General features: G+C 33.5%; 1 protein-coding gene across 2 annotated transcripts in view; it reads left to right on the top strand.

Annotated features, from left to right (window-relative positions):
* VPS13A (vacuolar protein sorting 13 homolog A) overlaps positions 1-17,059 on the top strand; it is a 111,379-nt gene that overhangs the window by 15,283 nt on the left and 79,037 nt on the right. For both annotated transcript variants that reach the window (XR_009280685.1, XM_058864230.1), the window contains exons 11-22: positions 518-645; positions 856-962; positions 1,649-1,820; positions 2,183-2,245; positions 5,794-5,929; positions 6,534-6,628; positions 7,010-7,152; positions 8,442-8,643; positions 8,725-8,839; positions 11,537-11,673; positions 14,464-14,596; positions 15,394-15,511. Coding sequence is in view for 1 of the 2 variants with exons in the window: in XM_058864230.1 (XP_058720213.1) it covers positions 518-645; positions 856-962; positions 1,649-1,820; positions 2,183-2,245; positions 5,794-5,929; positions 6,534-6,628; positions 7,010-7,152; positions 8,442-8,643; positions 8,725-8,839; positions 11,537-11,673; positions 14,464-14,596; positions 15,394-15,511 (1,549 nt within the window). In the remaining variant the exon portion in view is untranslated. The remainder of the gene's footprint in view (positions 1-517; positions 646-855; positions 963-1,648; positions 1,821-2,182; positions 2,246-5,793; positions 5,930-6,533; positions 6,629-7,009; positions 7,153-8,441; positions 8,644-8,724; positions 8,840-11,536; positions 11,674-14,463; positions 14,597-15,393; positions 15,512-17,059) is intronic.

Below are 17,059 nucleotides of genomic sequence, written 5' to 3'. Positions count from 1 at the left end.
GATTTTGTTCCTTGCTTATTTGGGCTTGAAATTAAAAATATGGAATGTTTGGTAACATTGTTTAACAATGGTTAAAACCATTGTTGTGAGTATAATTTATCAAAGAGTAAAGCATTTGTAACAACAACAACAGCAAAAAAATCTTACGGAATAAGAGTTCCTACAGTGAAATAAATGCTATATTTGAAAATGTCTTGTACTATAAATATATCATAGCCAAAAAAAATTACATTTGTTACAAAGTAAACTATTTATTGAAGCATTTGTATGTAATTCAGCATACAAGAAAGTTTTTGGTGGTGTTCTGCAAAAATTTGTTTGATAAATGTTGCCAGAGTGAAACTGAAAATTGAGTCTAGATTGTTTTCTATTTTAAGCTGTATTGGTGCAGTACATGTTTTTCAAGTCTAGCATTTTAAAGCTAATAATCTGGCATAATTTAAGATAAATATGTGTACAGTTTATTACTATCTTAAATAATTGAATTGTACTTTTTTTATCAACTTGTGTTTTTTAGTATTCCGCCCAATTTCAGCTAAAGCCAAACTCCTTATGAATCCTCGATCTGATGTTGACTTTTCATCACCGAAAATAGATTTAGATGTAAACTTACAGGATATAACTGTTGAATTCAATAAGCCACAGGTACCGACTGTTTTTCTGAAGTTATATATAATGTAGTAAAAAAGTTGGTTTGCAAGAATAAGAAAGGTAGTCTGAAATTTTATACTGTACATATAGAATCTATCAACTTAGTCTCATTTTTCTTTGTAACTGATTTCCTCTTCAAAGAGAAGCTTGATACCTGTTGTTTGCAGAAAGATAATAATGCTCAGTTTGAATTTGTTTGCCTAGTACTTCAGTGTTGTGGAGCTTCTTGAGTCTATTGATATGATGACTCGAAATCTGCCATATAGGAAGTACAGACCTGATGTTCCAGTGCATAACAACGCCAAGACATGGTAGGCAACCTTAGATTTTGAAAGTAATTTGTTAGTTATTAACCTGAAATAATTATCAAGGAATTGCTTCTTACTTAGGGAGGTTAGAACTCATCTCCTTCTGAAAGGAAGTCTTTTTTGTTTTTATAATTTTTTCTTAAGCCAATATTGTAAGAAATTGATGAGGACCTCAAACCAAAGCTGAGGACACAATATTTGAAAACCTGTGATTGTGGTCTTAAAGACCATTATCAGGAGCTTAAGTCTTATAGTACTTTTGTATCATAAATATGTTTAAATGAAGGCCCTCCTGTTATATATTCTAGTATTACAAGAACAAATCTGTTACCTAAAAATAGGCAAACCTTTGCAACACAGGTGGCAAGGATTTGATTTCTTTTCACAAGATTCCTTACGGATATATTTTTATTATTCTCAACATGCATGCATTCTAAACATTCTCAACATCTGTGGGTACTTTTCATACACAGCTAACTTTGAATTTTAGGAACTGGCAGTCTGTCAACTTTGTGTGGGGAAAAAGAGTAAAATTCTTAGTTTTTTCAGCTGATCAGAAGTGCAGTATTTGTCAGGGGATTTCACTCTTGGCAACCTGAAGTTCTATTTAGTGACAGTCTGCAAAGTCTTAGGAACCTTTTCAATATCCCCCCCAAAAAATTGAGCTAGACGTTTGTCTTTGCATTTAGGTGGAAATACGTTATTTATGGCATCCTTGAAGTAAATGTTCAACCTAAGCTCCAAATGTGGTCATGGGAACATATTTCACATCATAGGAAGCAAGTGAAGAGCTATAAAGAGATGTATAAAACAAAGATAACGTCAAAAAAACCTAATGAAGAAATCTTAAAATCGCTGGAGGTTAGTAATTTTCTATTGAAGGCTTAAATATTGTTCATCTTGACACTTGTTCAAACTTAAATAGTAATATGTTCCTAAATCAGTTCTAAGTTAAAATAAAATTTTCAGTGGCAATACTTGCAACTTTGTCACTACCTTTCACTTTGAGTAGTATTAACAAATATGTGAGGTAAATCTTTAAATTAGAAACTGCAAGAAAGAGCAGCTTAAACTGATGTGCTATTCCGTGTTTAAGTTTTCAGATTGAGTGAATTAACTTGGTTTGCAAAAATTGAATTGCTTTCTGTTGTTTCCTGTAAAACTGAGCTATGGAATATAACAGTTGTCAAATTGTCTAAAATAATTTCTCATCTCTCTTCTAGGAATTCGAAAAGACCTTGGATATTTTTAACATCACTCTAGCAAGGCAACAAGCAGAAGTTGAGGTAAAATTGCATAATTTAAATGAGTCTATGAAAAACTGAAACATAGCCTTTTAGCTATGGTGATTGAATTGTCTATCATACAGTCTTTGTTAGTTTTTAAGCTTGGAATTAAACAAAAATTAAATAACTTCATATACTCTTTTTTCAAAATGACTTATCTGGGATAAATCCCTTTCTACTTCTGGTGGGAAAGATCTACTGTGGAAAATGTGGCCAAACTCAATTTGGAAACAATTATACCCAAAGCTGTCAGGTGGAGGAGTGGGGGTGTCCCTCCCTCCTCCCCACAATAGCCTAGACTATTAGTTTATTCCTTTTTTTTTCATGATAGTGTGCTACCTTGAGTGATCACCTTCAGTATGTTGTGGCTTTGCAAAGAGATGCAGTGTTTCCATTTGCAAATGTGACTCAGAGTAGAGCAAATGCATAATACATTTAAGTAGATTTGTGCAATTAGGCAAGATAATGTGACTTGAGTAGTTACACTTAATTTGTTAGCTTTGTTTTTCCTAGGTTAATGTACTACTTAATTTTAAATACAATGTCTGAGCATATTTCTAGGACACTGAAGTGAAATACTTACAGTTTTTCTGAAATCAGTGATCTTTTTCCATTAATAATCAAGGCACCTAAAAGTAAGCAGAATAAGAAGTTTGCCATCTGAAAGAAGGCTGTAATTAAAAATTAAACTTTATAAATATCAGTTACTGTTTATGACAATGCTTGAAAGCAATTTAAAAATTTTGATTTTTTATGGTTTTTGGTATATGAAGTATATTAAATATAGTATATTATGGCTGCTCCCCTTCAGTTTGTCCAAACTGAAGTGCTTTTCAAGGGGTGGGGGAAGGTTTAGTTTTGATTTAGTTCTCATTTGATTTTAGAATTGTCTTATCTCGTAGTGTATACTTTGTCTTGGTTTTATCTTTTTCCTCCGACTCTTTGCAAGTTGATGGAAATCCTGAAATATTTCCTATCTAGTTTTATTCTTCCTTTCCCCAGTTTGATCATGCTGCTTACAAAACATTGTCATATTGCATTCCTACTACCTTCAGATCCTGAGTTTTAAGATACATTTCTGTAACACTTAAAAATAGGTTTCAAGAAAAAGAATTTTCAGTTGCTTGGACTTTAACTCTTGCATTTGAAATATGTTAGAAGTGCATCTTGAAAGATGTGCTATCTGATTATATGAATATATTTCAAAGTATTGAAAATCAGGTCACAGTGATTCGAAGTTGTGTTCTCTCTCTTATCTATCTGTCAGGACCCGTCTGTGTTACTGTCATCAGGTTATACCTTTGTAAAAAGATTCAAAGGACCTAGAAGAGACAAATCTACTACTACTTTGGTATCTTGAGAGTTAGCCTTAAGTCTACCAGGTATTTAAAGGAGCACCCATTAGATGTGGGCTGAGTAAAGCCAGGCAAATGATCTTGCTGTTTGCAAAGCTTTTCTGTTTCTTATAAACATACCTAAGAGTTAAATTTCAAGGGTTTACTTTCATATAGACCTTGAAATCAAGCTCCTCAGAAATCACATTTGTGATCACAGTGCTGATTTTCAGGCAACTCTGTAGCCAGAACTTTATATTCCAAACCTCAGATCACTTCTGCTTCTTTATCTTGAGTATTTGAAGTACCAAATAGTAGCTTCAGTGAGCTAAGCATCAAGTTTCTGTGTCAGCTTGAGAAATATTATCCTTTCAACCCAGGGCAGACTTTTAGGATTTACCTAAGTAAGAACACAGGATAGACTCATGGAATCATTTAAGTTGGAAAAGATCTGGAAGATCACCAAGTTCAACTATTAACAGAAAAGTGCTAAGTCAGTAAACCATATTCCAGAGCACCACATCTACATGCCTTTTAAATACCTCCGGGGATGGTCACTCAACCACATCCCTGGGAAGCTTGTTCCTTTGCTTGGCAACCCTTTCAGTGAAGAAACTTTTCCTAATAGCCAATATAAACCTTCCCTGGCACAGCTTGAGGCTGTTTCTGCATGTTCAGTTGCTTGTTACTTGAAGAGAGGAGGCTGACCTACCTGGCTATACCCACGTTTCAGGCAGTTCTCTCTTTTAGTCTAAGTAGTTGACCTTGCTGGTTAAGCTTTGTCTATGACTGCATTGATTACTAAACCACTGTAAATGAAGGACAGGGAAGGTCCAAGAGGATTCTTCAGCAAATTTTTGTAGTTCCCATACTGCACAGATTTTTTTTTCTTCATCTTTGCAGAAGTGGCTTCTGTCTACAGTCTTTCTTACCCTGGGCTGTGATGCCTGCTTCTGCCTCAGGCATGTTAAGAGTCATAGCTTTGAACATCACTTATTCTCCCTGGCAGTTGTCCTTCAGCACCAACTCCCCAGTATCCCAGATTCCTGTAATTTTACAGACTTAACTCTTTTTATCTAAGGCTGGTCTGCTTTTTCTTTGGGTCATTCACTCTGTAACATCTGCTTGATGACATGGCAACCTTTATAAAGAAGACTTTTGAGTACTTTGTTAAAACTTTTTGAAGCCTTGTGTTGTTAAGCTGACATTTTACATAATCTCTGAGGTGAATCAATAGTATAAATCCAGAAGCCTTTACTGTTTTTTAGTGAGTCCTGTCTTTCTTTGGCCAGTAGGTATGTAGATGTGACAGGTCCCTACAGAGTACTGATTTATAGTCAGCTGTTTTTCCTAGTTGTGTTGCAGAGACATTTGGGTTTTGAATGCTGAGAAGGGATCCCTGTCTTACTTTTACTAAAGTGTCTTTAAATTTAGGGCTTATCTGCAACTGTTTGTATATTTTTGGATAGTATTAATCATGAAGGAAGTTAGTTTGTGTGGATCACTACAGTTCTAAGAACAAATTTGTCACTTGGATCACTTGATATTTGTTTGCCATCCCCATGATGAACTTTTAGTGGTCAGTTTTGGATGTAGTCCATACTTTCTGTGAGGACCTAGCATTTGTGAGGACCATTTCACTGGCGTCAGATAGGGCATCCCCTTGTTGTGGAAATAATGAATGTGGGCGAAGTGAAGGCTTACTTACTATTATAACTATATATATCACATACAGGAATAGTTTGAGTAAATACTGTGCTATGAGGGTAAATACCTTTTAAATTTCTTAGGGTATCCATCTTGAAGTGAAAAATATAGGGCTGACATAAAATTTGACCTGTAATGGCTATTTAATTGCTTACATATATATTTTAAATTATTCTTTAGAAAGCTGTTGCATATAATGTTCACAGTTTTTTATGGCGAGAGCTGGAGAGAAAATCTGCTATATAAGAAATATTTATTGACCTTTTACGTGCTCTGTTCTTTTGTAAAGGTAGTTGTTGTTCTGTGAAATAAAATTGGTCCAATAATACACTGTGTACTCAAAAAAGTACTAGAAGGGAAACTAAAAAACTGTATTTTGCCTTTTTAATGGTTGTCTAGTGCTGTTCTGATATGTTGGGGCTGCCTTGGGCAGAGCTTCCTCTTTATTAGGAAAATAAAGGAAGAGTGTGAAAAAAGTTACTTATCTGAATGTTTTTTAAATTTAAGGCAACTAAAGCTGGATTGAAAATCTACAGACCAGGGGTAAAACAAGATGATGAAAATTCTGGTGGCTGGTTTAGCTGGATATGGAGCTGGTCGGGTGAAAAAAAGGATGAACAAAGCCAAGAAATAAAGGGTTCAAGTATGATAATTTACTGGTATTCTTTTTGTTACTAGGACTCTAATAGAGTCCTAAGTCCCTAGCAATGGAACTTGTTATCAAATTATTGGTGTTTACATTTTCTCTTAGCCTTTTCTTTTGCTGGTGTAATTGTTAATTGCATGTAACGAAAGTTGTACAATTGTACAGCTCCTTCTGTTGTTCCTTCTGAACTGCGTTCAATACAGTTAAAATTAATGGAATGTAAACAATTTAACTTGCATGCATTTTAAAATTTGTCTATTTCATGCCATGTACGTTTGATTTATGAGGCACCTACTAAAAGTTATGGAACATAGAAAGTAAATCAGAAAGGCTGTTTCTGTCGTTAGTAAGCTAGAAAGTAGAATAGGTAAGGAAAAAAATTTAAGAGCATTTTAAAGCATGCTTTAGATTGGCAAGACTTGGCTTTAAACTCCAGGGTATTTCCTTCCAGTAATTCAGGACAGTAATTTTGACAGTATCTGCTTATATCACAGAGTTAGCAAGCACAGGAAAGTGTTTAAAAGTATTTGCATTTTTCAGATACCTATTCTGCGTATATACTACATATGCATAATTTAACTAACCTCTTGAAATGTGTCAGGTCTTGAAGAACTGATGACACAGGAAGAGAAGGCTAAACTTTATGCAGCAATTGGATATAGTGAAACAGCTGTGGATCCAACTCTTCCAAAATCAGTAAGTTATAGCTGGCTATATGACAACAAACAGTTGGTAGCTTTATCTACTAGTAAAAATCTATAAAGGTGATAGGAAATCACTTTTAAATTACTTGAAGCTCTGTCTCTGTATTTGAATGCTGCTGTTCTGATATGCTTTATGAGGTTACTGCATGCTGGTTTTATGCGTGACAGAGCATCCTTAGATGCTGTTTCAGTATAGTGGTTATAAAGCTTACTTTATAAAGCCTTGCCTCTTTGTAGACTTTTACACCAGCTGTGGTACAAACTATGCATGAAAGCAAGCTTAGTTGCAGCTTTCATCTCTTCATAAACTGTATCAAGATGTATATTAATGTATTTTTATACTCCTGTGTTGTTGTCTTTCTGGCATATCTAGTATGAAGCCATGAAGTTCTCTGTGAACTTACTAAGCATGTCGATATCAATAAGAGAAAACAAGCAAACTCCTACACTAATAGAAATTGCATTAGCTGACTTGAGTACAGTATTTACCCAACGGCCAGGTGCACAAGCAATAAGGTGAGCTTTCTCTATCAAACTGGTTTTTCCTTTCATGAAATGATGACTAGTAGGTATTTTAAGACTGTGTTATGGTATTTAAGTGTCATTTCGTGTGCAGTTTGGAGTGGAATCATTCTGTGGCTAAGGGATGAATCATGGATACTCTTTCCATGATAGAATACTCTGCATCTTCAGAGGTCTTTGTGCTAATATGGATATAGTCCTTTTTTTTTTTTTTCACGTTTGTCATCATTATGTGCAAACAATCCAGCTACTAACTTGTAAATTGCTTTGAAAAGTGGCTGTTAAGATTCCTTTTGAAACTTGACCTGAGTAAGGTGATCTTACAACCACTTGTTTCTGGGCATTTAACATGACTGAAAAGTTCTTGTATTCCCAGTTCACTTTTAGATTTGTGGAAGAAGGGGGTAAGTGATGATTTTTCCTTTGTTTTGTGCTTTCATAGTAGGTGTTGAAAAGCATCTACTGAAATATTTCAATTTTATTTCAAATACAGTGTCTTAAAAATTCTGGGAGAAGGTAATCCTCCTGTTTAAAACCCTGTTCCTTCTACTTTGAGACATATAAGTATAATCTATGTATGATATTAAGATATTATTAATCTTGATTAGTTTTATGCATAATTTTTTTCAAGTTTTGCTTCTGCCTTTTCTGTTGGTACTCTTGTGCATCTAAATGGCCCTGACAGTGCTATTGTACTAAGAAGAAGGAAAAAAATAACATTTTTTGCAGTGAAATATTTTTCTTAGAGTGTTGGGTGATAAAAATCTTAAGCTGAGAGCTGTTACAGAGGTGGATAGCATATTGAAAAAAAATAAATAAATCCAAGACCTAAAAAGTACCTTTCGGAGTAATGAGACTATATGTCTTTGTTTCTTTCATTTCTCTGCACTAGAACCCTTTTCTCTCTGCTGTATGTCTGTTTTCCAGTATAGATATACCTTCTTATTCCTGAGGTCATACTAAAGAATTCCCATTTGTATCTCTTACCTGCCCTGACACCTGTCCTCATGAAAAGTGTATGAAAGAAATAACTTGGATGCCCTTTTGTATTTCGACAGGGGCAGCTAATAGACACAAAAGATAATGAAATGGAAAACAATTTACACATGGATGTTTGTATTAAATCTTTAGAATAAGCTATTTATAGTTAAGGTAGGGTAGAAATTTATTTTACTGGTTTGTGTTTTGGTTTCTTTCAATCTAATTTTTTATACCCTTACCATTTAATTGTACTTAGCCAGATGGATATTGCATCTGAACAGTCTGCTTACATTTCTTTACAGGTTTGAAACAAAAATTAACTCACTTGAAGTTACAGGTGTATCTCAAGAAAAGTGTACACCCCGTCTCCTCTCTTCTCGAACCGTCTATTCAGATGAGAGTACTTCACTTTTAAGCATAATGTTTGAGACTAATCCTTTGGATGAGAAAGCAGATCAGAGGATTAGAATAGAATCACAACCACTGGAAATAGTGTATGACGCAGTAAGTAAATATTTGAATAAGCTATAAATCATCAAAAATCCTACTTAATAGTAAATTTACCATGTGGGTTTTTTTTAACAGGTGACAGTAAATAGCTTAGTGGATTTCTTCAGGCCTCCTAAAGATGTACATTTAGAGCAATTGACATCAGCAACTCTGATGAAACTTGAAGAATTCCGTGAAAAAACATCAACAGGCAAGTGCTGCAATGCTCTTCTGATGGCACACTCAAAAAAATTTTAGATCGTAGGAGTGCTAAAACTGTATCTTTCCCTATGGAGATGTGTGCATCCAAGTCATAGCTTTCTAACACACCACCAAAATAAGTTGAATTATTCAATCTCATTGCAATGTGTTTATTCTAGGTATTGAATAATTTATGTTTGTATCTTTAACTTCAACAATTTCTACTTATTTGTAAAATATGCTCCAAAGCCATAGATAGTATTTCAGTATTTTTATTCTATACAGGGTTAAAAGAGTTTGATACATCTATTTTTTTCATCTCATATGTAAAAAGCTCTTAGTTATTTAATATTCTTCAAATACTGATTCTGGGATATTAGTCCCTTAAGTTAACCTCTACATCCTTTTCAGATTCCTTGTTTTTCAGGACATCATGCCTTTGTATAGGTGTTTTCAATTTTCTGACTTCCTTGATGAATATTGATTTGGATTTGGATTGACTCAGTTCAAGTTATATAAACTACATTTATCTGCCTTCCAACTGCTCAGTTTTACAGCCGTTTCACTAGTTTTCATTTCATCCTGTTTATCTCTAGAGATCTTGTATTTTAAGACATGAATGTAAATGCAGAATACTGTGAAGACTAACACTGAGATCTGTGGAATTAATTAGTTCCAGTAAGGATGTCTGAGACTTTTAAATCAGAGATGTGTCCAGCACAGTGTCCTGTCTCTGTGGATGGGAGTGGATGCTGAGGGGAGATTTCATATATAAATTATTTTTAGAAGGAAAAAAAAAAAAAAATTGATGTTTTCTAAAACCTCTTTTAATTTTATAACCTATTAATAATTAAATTGTAAGTATAAAAGAAATCTGAATACTCAAGTGATAAAGATTTAAAGAAAACTCAAGAAAAATGTTTATTTAATTGATGGCTTTTATCAGGCTAGTATTGGGAGGGAAATCAAGTGTCAATGGTATTTTTATTCATTAGTTCTGTTTTTCTTTGAATGGGCTATTTAATTAAGGACTAAGATTAACCAGAATTACGTGCTTGCTTTTCTGTTTTTTTCAGAAATTTCTTGATCGATATTGAGTACATTGATACAACAGTTCATTGTTCATTTCTCAGATGAAATTTTAAATTTGCTTAGATAGAATATGCTTGGTTCTCTGCTCATTAGCACCAAATATAGTGGTGTTGATAATAATCAATTTTTTTGTGGAAATATGAAATCATGCTCTGTGTTTATTACATTTTAAGCATATTACTGTAGAGGTATATCCAATACTGTTTGCACCCTCACAACACTGCTGAGTAGCCCAGAGCAACCTAAGACCTTGTTCCAGTTACAAATGAAAAATTTGATGGGAATTTCTAAAAATATGTGGTACATTGCTTGTAAAATCTTGTCTGAGTCTTAGAGAATTGCCAGGGAAAAAAGATTTGATCTGCAGAATATTTTGTTTCAGGGACTATGCTAATCTCAGAGGTAGAATAAGAAAAATGGGAACATATAAATGTAATTAATATGTTCAGACCTCAAGAATGAGTCCTTAACGCTTTTCTTTGAAGCAATAGAAGGTAGCTGGAAAATATAGGGGAACTGTGAACTGCAAAATTGAAAGAACCTGCTACACTGGAATAGTTATGATTTTCAGCACTAAAACACATTACAAAAGCTTGGTTTACCAGAGCTCAATTTATATATTCCTCTGTGTTTTCTTCCCAAATAAAAGAAACAAGAAAATATTTGCTTGATCTTTGTACATCACTCAAATTCAACTAGGCAGGGCAAACTGAAAAATTTTTTTTTATTATTATAAGTCGTTTTGTCTTGCAAATCCTGAAATGTAGTTGCCATCCAGTTCTTCACTGACTGGCCTAGCTCTTCTGTGACTGGACAGCCTTTGATACTGTAACAGTTTTAATTATTTTCTTGCCAACGGATGTGTTGACTATCATGTTGTCATCTTCATAATTCATTATCTCTACTTCTGTAATCATCAGCTTGTTGTAAATGGGAAATATTTAATGAGTTGTGGCTGCATCATAAGGCAGTTTCCAGAGCTAACTTGAAGCAATACCATTCATTCCTCTTCAGCTGAGCAAAAAACCAGAATTTGACCTCAAAACTTATAACTGTCTAATTTTCACAACTAATTGCATGATTTTTAAACATAGTTTTTGTAAGATTATATATTTGCATATCTTTGTTATCTCAAGATGGAGATGTTTGTCAGCAGTTTGTGTAAAATTGTGTATTTCAGTGTCAATAAACACTAGCAGTTTCACCAGAGTGGTGGATTCCCCTAATAAAAAATTCTAGAGCAATTAAATTTCCGAATGTATGGGATATAGTGGGTTAACTCAGTAATTTCAAAGTAGCAGTTCACATTCCATTTCTGCTCATTTCATCTCTGCCCAGTGGGAAACTTTGAGTTTGCATGTGTCATGTTGTTGTCCATACTTGTCAGTTAGTACTATTTGCTATCATAATTTCATCTACTCTATGCTTCTTTAAGGAGTGTCTGTAATGAATTGTTCAGAAAAAATGTGAAGAGAATATGTACCTTATTTATCTAGCTTACAGTGCTTATTTAAAATTAGACCTGGTTTTATATTTATCGCTTTTTAAAAATCCTATAGGTTCTGTATTAATTACTTCTGTTTCTTTATATTTAATAATTGTACTCTTTTTTCAGGTTTGTTGTATATTATTGAAACACAGAAAGTTCTTGACCTCAAAATAAACCTCATGGCTTCATACATTATTGTTCCACAAAAAGGATTCTATGATCATACATCAAATTTACTACTTCTGGATCTTGGTAGTTTTAAAGTATGTATTTACTCAATGCAGTATTTTACCAAAAATAATTATTTTTACCTGATTTACCAAAAATTCAGCTTTTACCTGATTTTCAGTATCTTAATTTGAATTTTATGGTAGTGATTAAGTAAAAGTACCTCTTGCAGTTTATGTATTAGGTATTTATTTTAAAGTGCTTTCTAGTCAAGGCAGAAGTTACTGAACTCTTCTCAATAGATTTGTTCAATGCAAATTCTTTTCTAGCAAAAGAATTGCTAGAAAATATTCCTTCCCTAGTATGAAACTGCTGTGGATACTTTGGACTGTTACATGGAAAATACCTAGTAACTTTTTACATTGCCTTACAGTATGAAATAGTGAACTTCTTTCTTACATGATTAAATGGTATTGTTATTTTTCCTATTATTATTAGTTGCCCTTTAGTCACTGAGTTTACTTTAAAATGAGAAAAGTGAACATACCGGTGATTTTAAAGATAATTTGGATTAAATTAGAGGAATGTTTGAGATGATTTATCTTTTTGACTTTTCCCTTGCATAAGGGATGTAAAATTATAATTTATCTTTATAAAACAGAAATAGACTTTAAAAGAGACTTTTTCCATATTATTAGTAATCTTCTTACTCACTGATGAACTTGTGTTCTTCAGGATAAATGATCTTACATGTGTACAGGGAATTTACTTTTTTTTACTTGTACTCTGGGTAAGATTGATTCTGCCACTTACTATCCGTTTAGATTGCTGTCTGTTTTTTAGTAAAAATTTATTTCAAATCTTAAAATCTTGCTAAAGAGAGTTAGTTTTCTATGTAATTTCCACATAAGTACCTTCTGAACATGTGATTTCAGTTAGAATTATGGAATGGTTTGGCTTGGAAGAGACCTTTAAAGTTGAGTTTAACCTCTCTGTAATGAGCAGAGACATTTTAACTAGATCTGGCTCCTCAGCCACTTGTCCATCCTGACCTTGAATGTTCCCAGGCATGGGCATCCACCCCCTCTCTGGGCAACTCGTGCCAGTGTCTTGCCACGCTCATTGTTAGAAAATTCCTTATATCTAGTCTATATCTACTCTTAGTTTTAAAGTGTTACCTCATGACTTATCAGAACAGGTCCTGGTAAAGTCTGTTACCATCTTTCTTTTTGGCCCACTTTAAATACTGAAAGTATAAATAAATATTGAAATACTGCCAAAATGTCTCTCCAGAGCCTTCTCTTCTTCAGGCTGAACAACACCAACTCTCTCTGCCTTTTTCTTAGAGGAGATGCATTCTGTCCCTCTGATCATATTTCTGGCCCTTCTCTGGACTTGTGCATCAGTTGTGGTGGTATCATGCTTTGGTAATAGATGCTGCCCCAGTCCAAGTCTAGGTCCATGCAATAGGTCATGTTTAAAAAGAATGTGTTGGATTGCTTCGAAAAGTAGAATTAGTGAAGAATATTGCTCTGTAGATACGAAAAATTGTGATCTGGCTGTAAATCCAACTTATTTCAGTGACAAGTAATTTCACCATCTCTTCTGAATGTTGGTCATTTGTAGGCAGTTTGTAGAGTTGGCACTTTGTAGCTGTTTGTGTGCATGAGACAACCTCCTGGATCAAATCCTAAATCTAATAGCCCACCTCCTTTTCCATCCATACAAGATGGATTCTTGGTAGAATTACATAGGATACATTTCAAAATCAGACTTCAGTGTGTCTGTGAGATCTTTTTCCTGAACTGGATGAGTAATTTTTGTAGTGAATGTGACTCCTAGATTGGTTCCTCTGATTTAATAGAAATTAGAAATATCGTAAGAGAAAATTCAGTTGCCTCTTAAGACATGATTAGTAATTCTGTATTCATTTGGAGTGACATATACTTAAGTGAGAGATGCGTCATTTGTTGGATGACTATGCTTAACACAAAACAAATAGTCTTTTTCCCTCAGTTGCATACTGGAAAAGATCAAGCCCCAGGAGGAAAAATGGCATGTAAAATTAAAACTGTGTCTCACTAGATAAATAGGGTTATTAATTTAGTCATTCTGAGTTTGCATCTCTAAGTTATTTTTTACATAAAAGTTACGATGGACTTACAGTCCAGCAGTACTGAAAAATAAATGCTGTGTCTTAGATGCTATTTTTTAAACCTCTTTTAGTTTTTCTGAATATTACCTGGGTTTGACAAAATCAAATATGAATCCAAAATTATTAGACATATAAGGATGAGGACAGACACATTTCATCAGAGATGAACATCAGAGAGGGCACATACAAATGTGAAATACCAGAGAAGTATGGGTGTTTCAAAGCTGAATCAAAGGAATATTGACTGATATTAAAGGAAAGACATTGATGATGAACAGTCCAAATAATCTTTTCCTCTCTGTGTCAGAACTGAATTCAACAGGATTCAGAAATGAATTTCATGTGTCTGAGTTGTTTAATGCAGTAATATTTTATATATAAAAATTCTGAATAATTATGCTTCTGGTTTCAAAGGGTTTGAGACTTTATACTTTGGAGTATAAGACACTTACTAAAGAAAATTACTCTGTACAGAGTACATAGTGTATTTGAATTAGTTTTTTATTTCTTTCTTTGAGGAAGAGATGGTGTTAATACTCTGGTTTTTGTTGCAGTGCAGGCTAGGAATTTTAGATATTTGCTCTTGTGCTGTGATAGTTTTAAGACTCTGACCTACAGTGAGAACTGAATAATTTTTTGTGGTAGGAACAAGTATTTGTAGAATTAGTGCTTTGAATATTTCTGAAATTGATTTCTGCTTTGGTTTTTTTTTTTTTTTGCCTGATTTAAGATGAGAAGCAAAAGTCGTTCTGATTTATCAAAAATCAAAGTAGGACAAACCTCTATTGAAGATATAATGTCAAGAGCTTATGACAGTTTTGATGTCCAGCTCAGCAGTATGCAGTTACTGTACAGCAAACATGGCAAGTATTCCTGAAAGTAATCTTTTTTTATAGGACTAAGTATAATGTGGCGGTTGTTGTACCACATATTTTTTGCTGAAGCAGTGGAGAATCTTTTGGAATGTTCTTCTTCAAACATAAGTGTTCTTAATTCAGTACTATGAACATGTTAAGAATTTTCAAAACAAACCTTTAGGACTTAATTCCAATCTTAGCAAATTTATAATAAAATTCCTTCTGTTAAAGACATCTCATTTGATTTGTTGCATAATACAGGTAAGACTGTAACTACTTTGTTTACGGTATTTTCCTTCAGTGCCTTTGCTTTTCTCCAGATTTAAAGCAGAATCCACAAGTAGTTGTAGGTTTGATCATTTTTTTGAGGGTAAAGAAAGAATGAGAATCAAACTACTTCAAGAACTGGAGTCAATTTACTTCAATAAGGTATCAAAGGAAACTTTAGTATTTTGGGAACTAGCAACATAGAGTCAGTCATAATCAGAGATGTCTTAAGCATTTAATTCTTAATCCTGTGATTCTAGGGGAGAATCCAGAGCCTAAACTTCCAGTGCCATGCATGTTAAGAACTGTGTCCTTAGAAGTCTACCCCTGGATGGGGTAACTGTGTAGATGAGACTAGGATAAATTTTTAATTAGTCTTATATTTTGTGTGTATAAATATATCTGTTGATAGAGCTTTAAAATATAGCACCTGAATTTTTAGCAATATATACTGATATCAGATACTTGAATTCTGTGATGTGTACTGAGAAGGAATCTCTTTCAATGTTTAAAGTAGGTTTTCTCTGCTCTTCTAGATGAGAACTGGCGAGAAGCTCGGAAGCTAAAAAATTCATCTCAGTGTATCTTGCAGCCCTTGGATGTAAAACTGGAATTTAGCAGGGCTATGGTTGTTACAGATGCAAGAATGCCCAGGTATATATTTTCCTAATTTTGAAATTTTATGGTAAATTACTTTTTTGAGGGGAAAAAGAGGGAAAAAATAAGGATCTAGTCATGCCTGTGCACTTTTGCATTGACTATATTTAAATCTTGGAAGTAAAATACATTTTTTTAGAAAAACAGAAAATTAATTAAAAAAAGTTTTCAGACACTGAAAAGGTGATAGAATATTACAGTACTATGTTTAACATATTTAGAGATTTGTATTAAAGATATTATTGCCTCTTTTAATTCAGTCTTCCTAATAGCTGCATTTCAGTTCTCATTCCTAATACCAAGGAGCTAAAAATCTGAACTTAAAATCACTTCTATAAATGGCAAGAAATATTTTGAGAATTAATGGGCTGTCATACTCCCTCTCTTTTCATTTGGCTTATTGCTCTGGTTATTTTACCTGCTATGGATCACTTCTCCAAGAAAGAGCTCTTAATGCCTTGAGTTCTCACTTAGGGTTTTCTAGCAAAATTTTGTTAGTTAAGGAAATTGTAGCAATCAAAAGAAAATAATTAGTACTGTTAGTAATGATTGCATGGTGTAGTGCTGCCACCTTCTGGAAACCTTAGAGGCCAGATTCTGCATTTTGATGCTTAAAACTAACATCTTAATATTTTCCCTCCTTACCTTTTCTCTGTTTGATTTGAAGAAGATCAAATAAGGGGAATGCAGTTAATGGGAATTTTTATGTTAGAAAGTGAGATTTCATTTCTATGGTCATATAACAGAATGAAATAATTTTAATGTATATTTCTAATTCACATCTCTCAAAAATTACACAGTTATAACCTGGATTAAGGATCATCTTCTCTTAATGAGTACACTTGTAACAGTATTGCACTGCTACCTGTCTAACTGTCTTGGCTACCAGGTGTGCTTTGGCAGTTAATGTGTCCAAACTGATTCTGGAAAATCTCTGACTAATTTTTCTCTATATCACATAGGGCACAAATGATAAAGATTAACTGTATCTTTTGTCTTTTAGCAAGAATCCTCTGAACTGTAAATTTTAGTATAGTTGAATAGGGTATTATGCTCACATCAGCTACATATATATATAAATGTATATTTAGTGTACATGTATCTATTTCTTTTTATTTCAGTTTTTACAAGTATACTGTAGACCCAGTATTATATTTTTCCAGAGTTTTTTTATTAATATTTGGAACTGTATGCATAGAACAACATAATTCTGTTGAGAAAAATGAATGGATGAATGAAAAGATGTTGGTTTTACAGCAAAACCTAGTACCAAAATTATTGTTTAATGTAGTAGATTTTTAGAAATTAGTTTCTTAACTTGGGAGGCCCCTGTTTTACATTTAGGCATCTGAAAAGCAGATGATTGGGCGTCTCTATTTTTTGATTCCTTGATTGTATGTCTTTCGGTGACCATTGGACTAATTTGAATTCCTTGCAATTTTATTGTTCAAAACACTAATGAATTTACTAGGCTTTGTCCTGACTTTGTTTATAAAGGCACAATTCTGTATTGCTGCCTTGAGGAAAATACAAATTTAGGAAATT

This window comes from Poecile atricapillus, chromosome Z (genome assembly GCF_030490865.1).
Source record: "Poecile atricapillus isolate bPoeAtr1 chromosome Z, bPoeAtr1.hap1, whole genome shotgun sequence".
NCBI lineage: Eukaryota > Metazoa > Chordata > Aves > Passeriformes > Paridae > Poecile > Poecile atricapillus.
The sequence above is the reverse complement of the archived record's forward strand: the minus strand, read 5'-3'. Positions and strand labels throughout refer to the sequence as shown.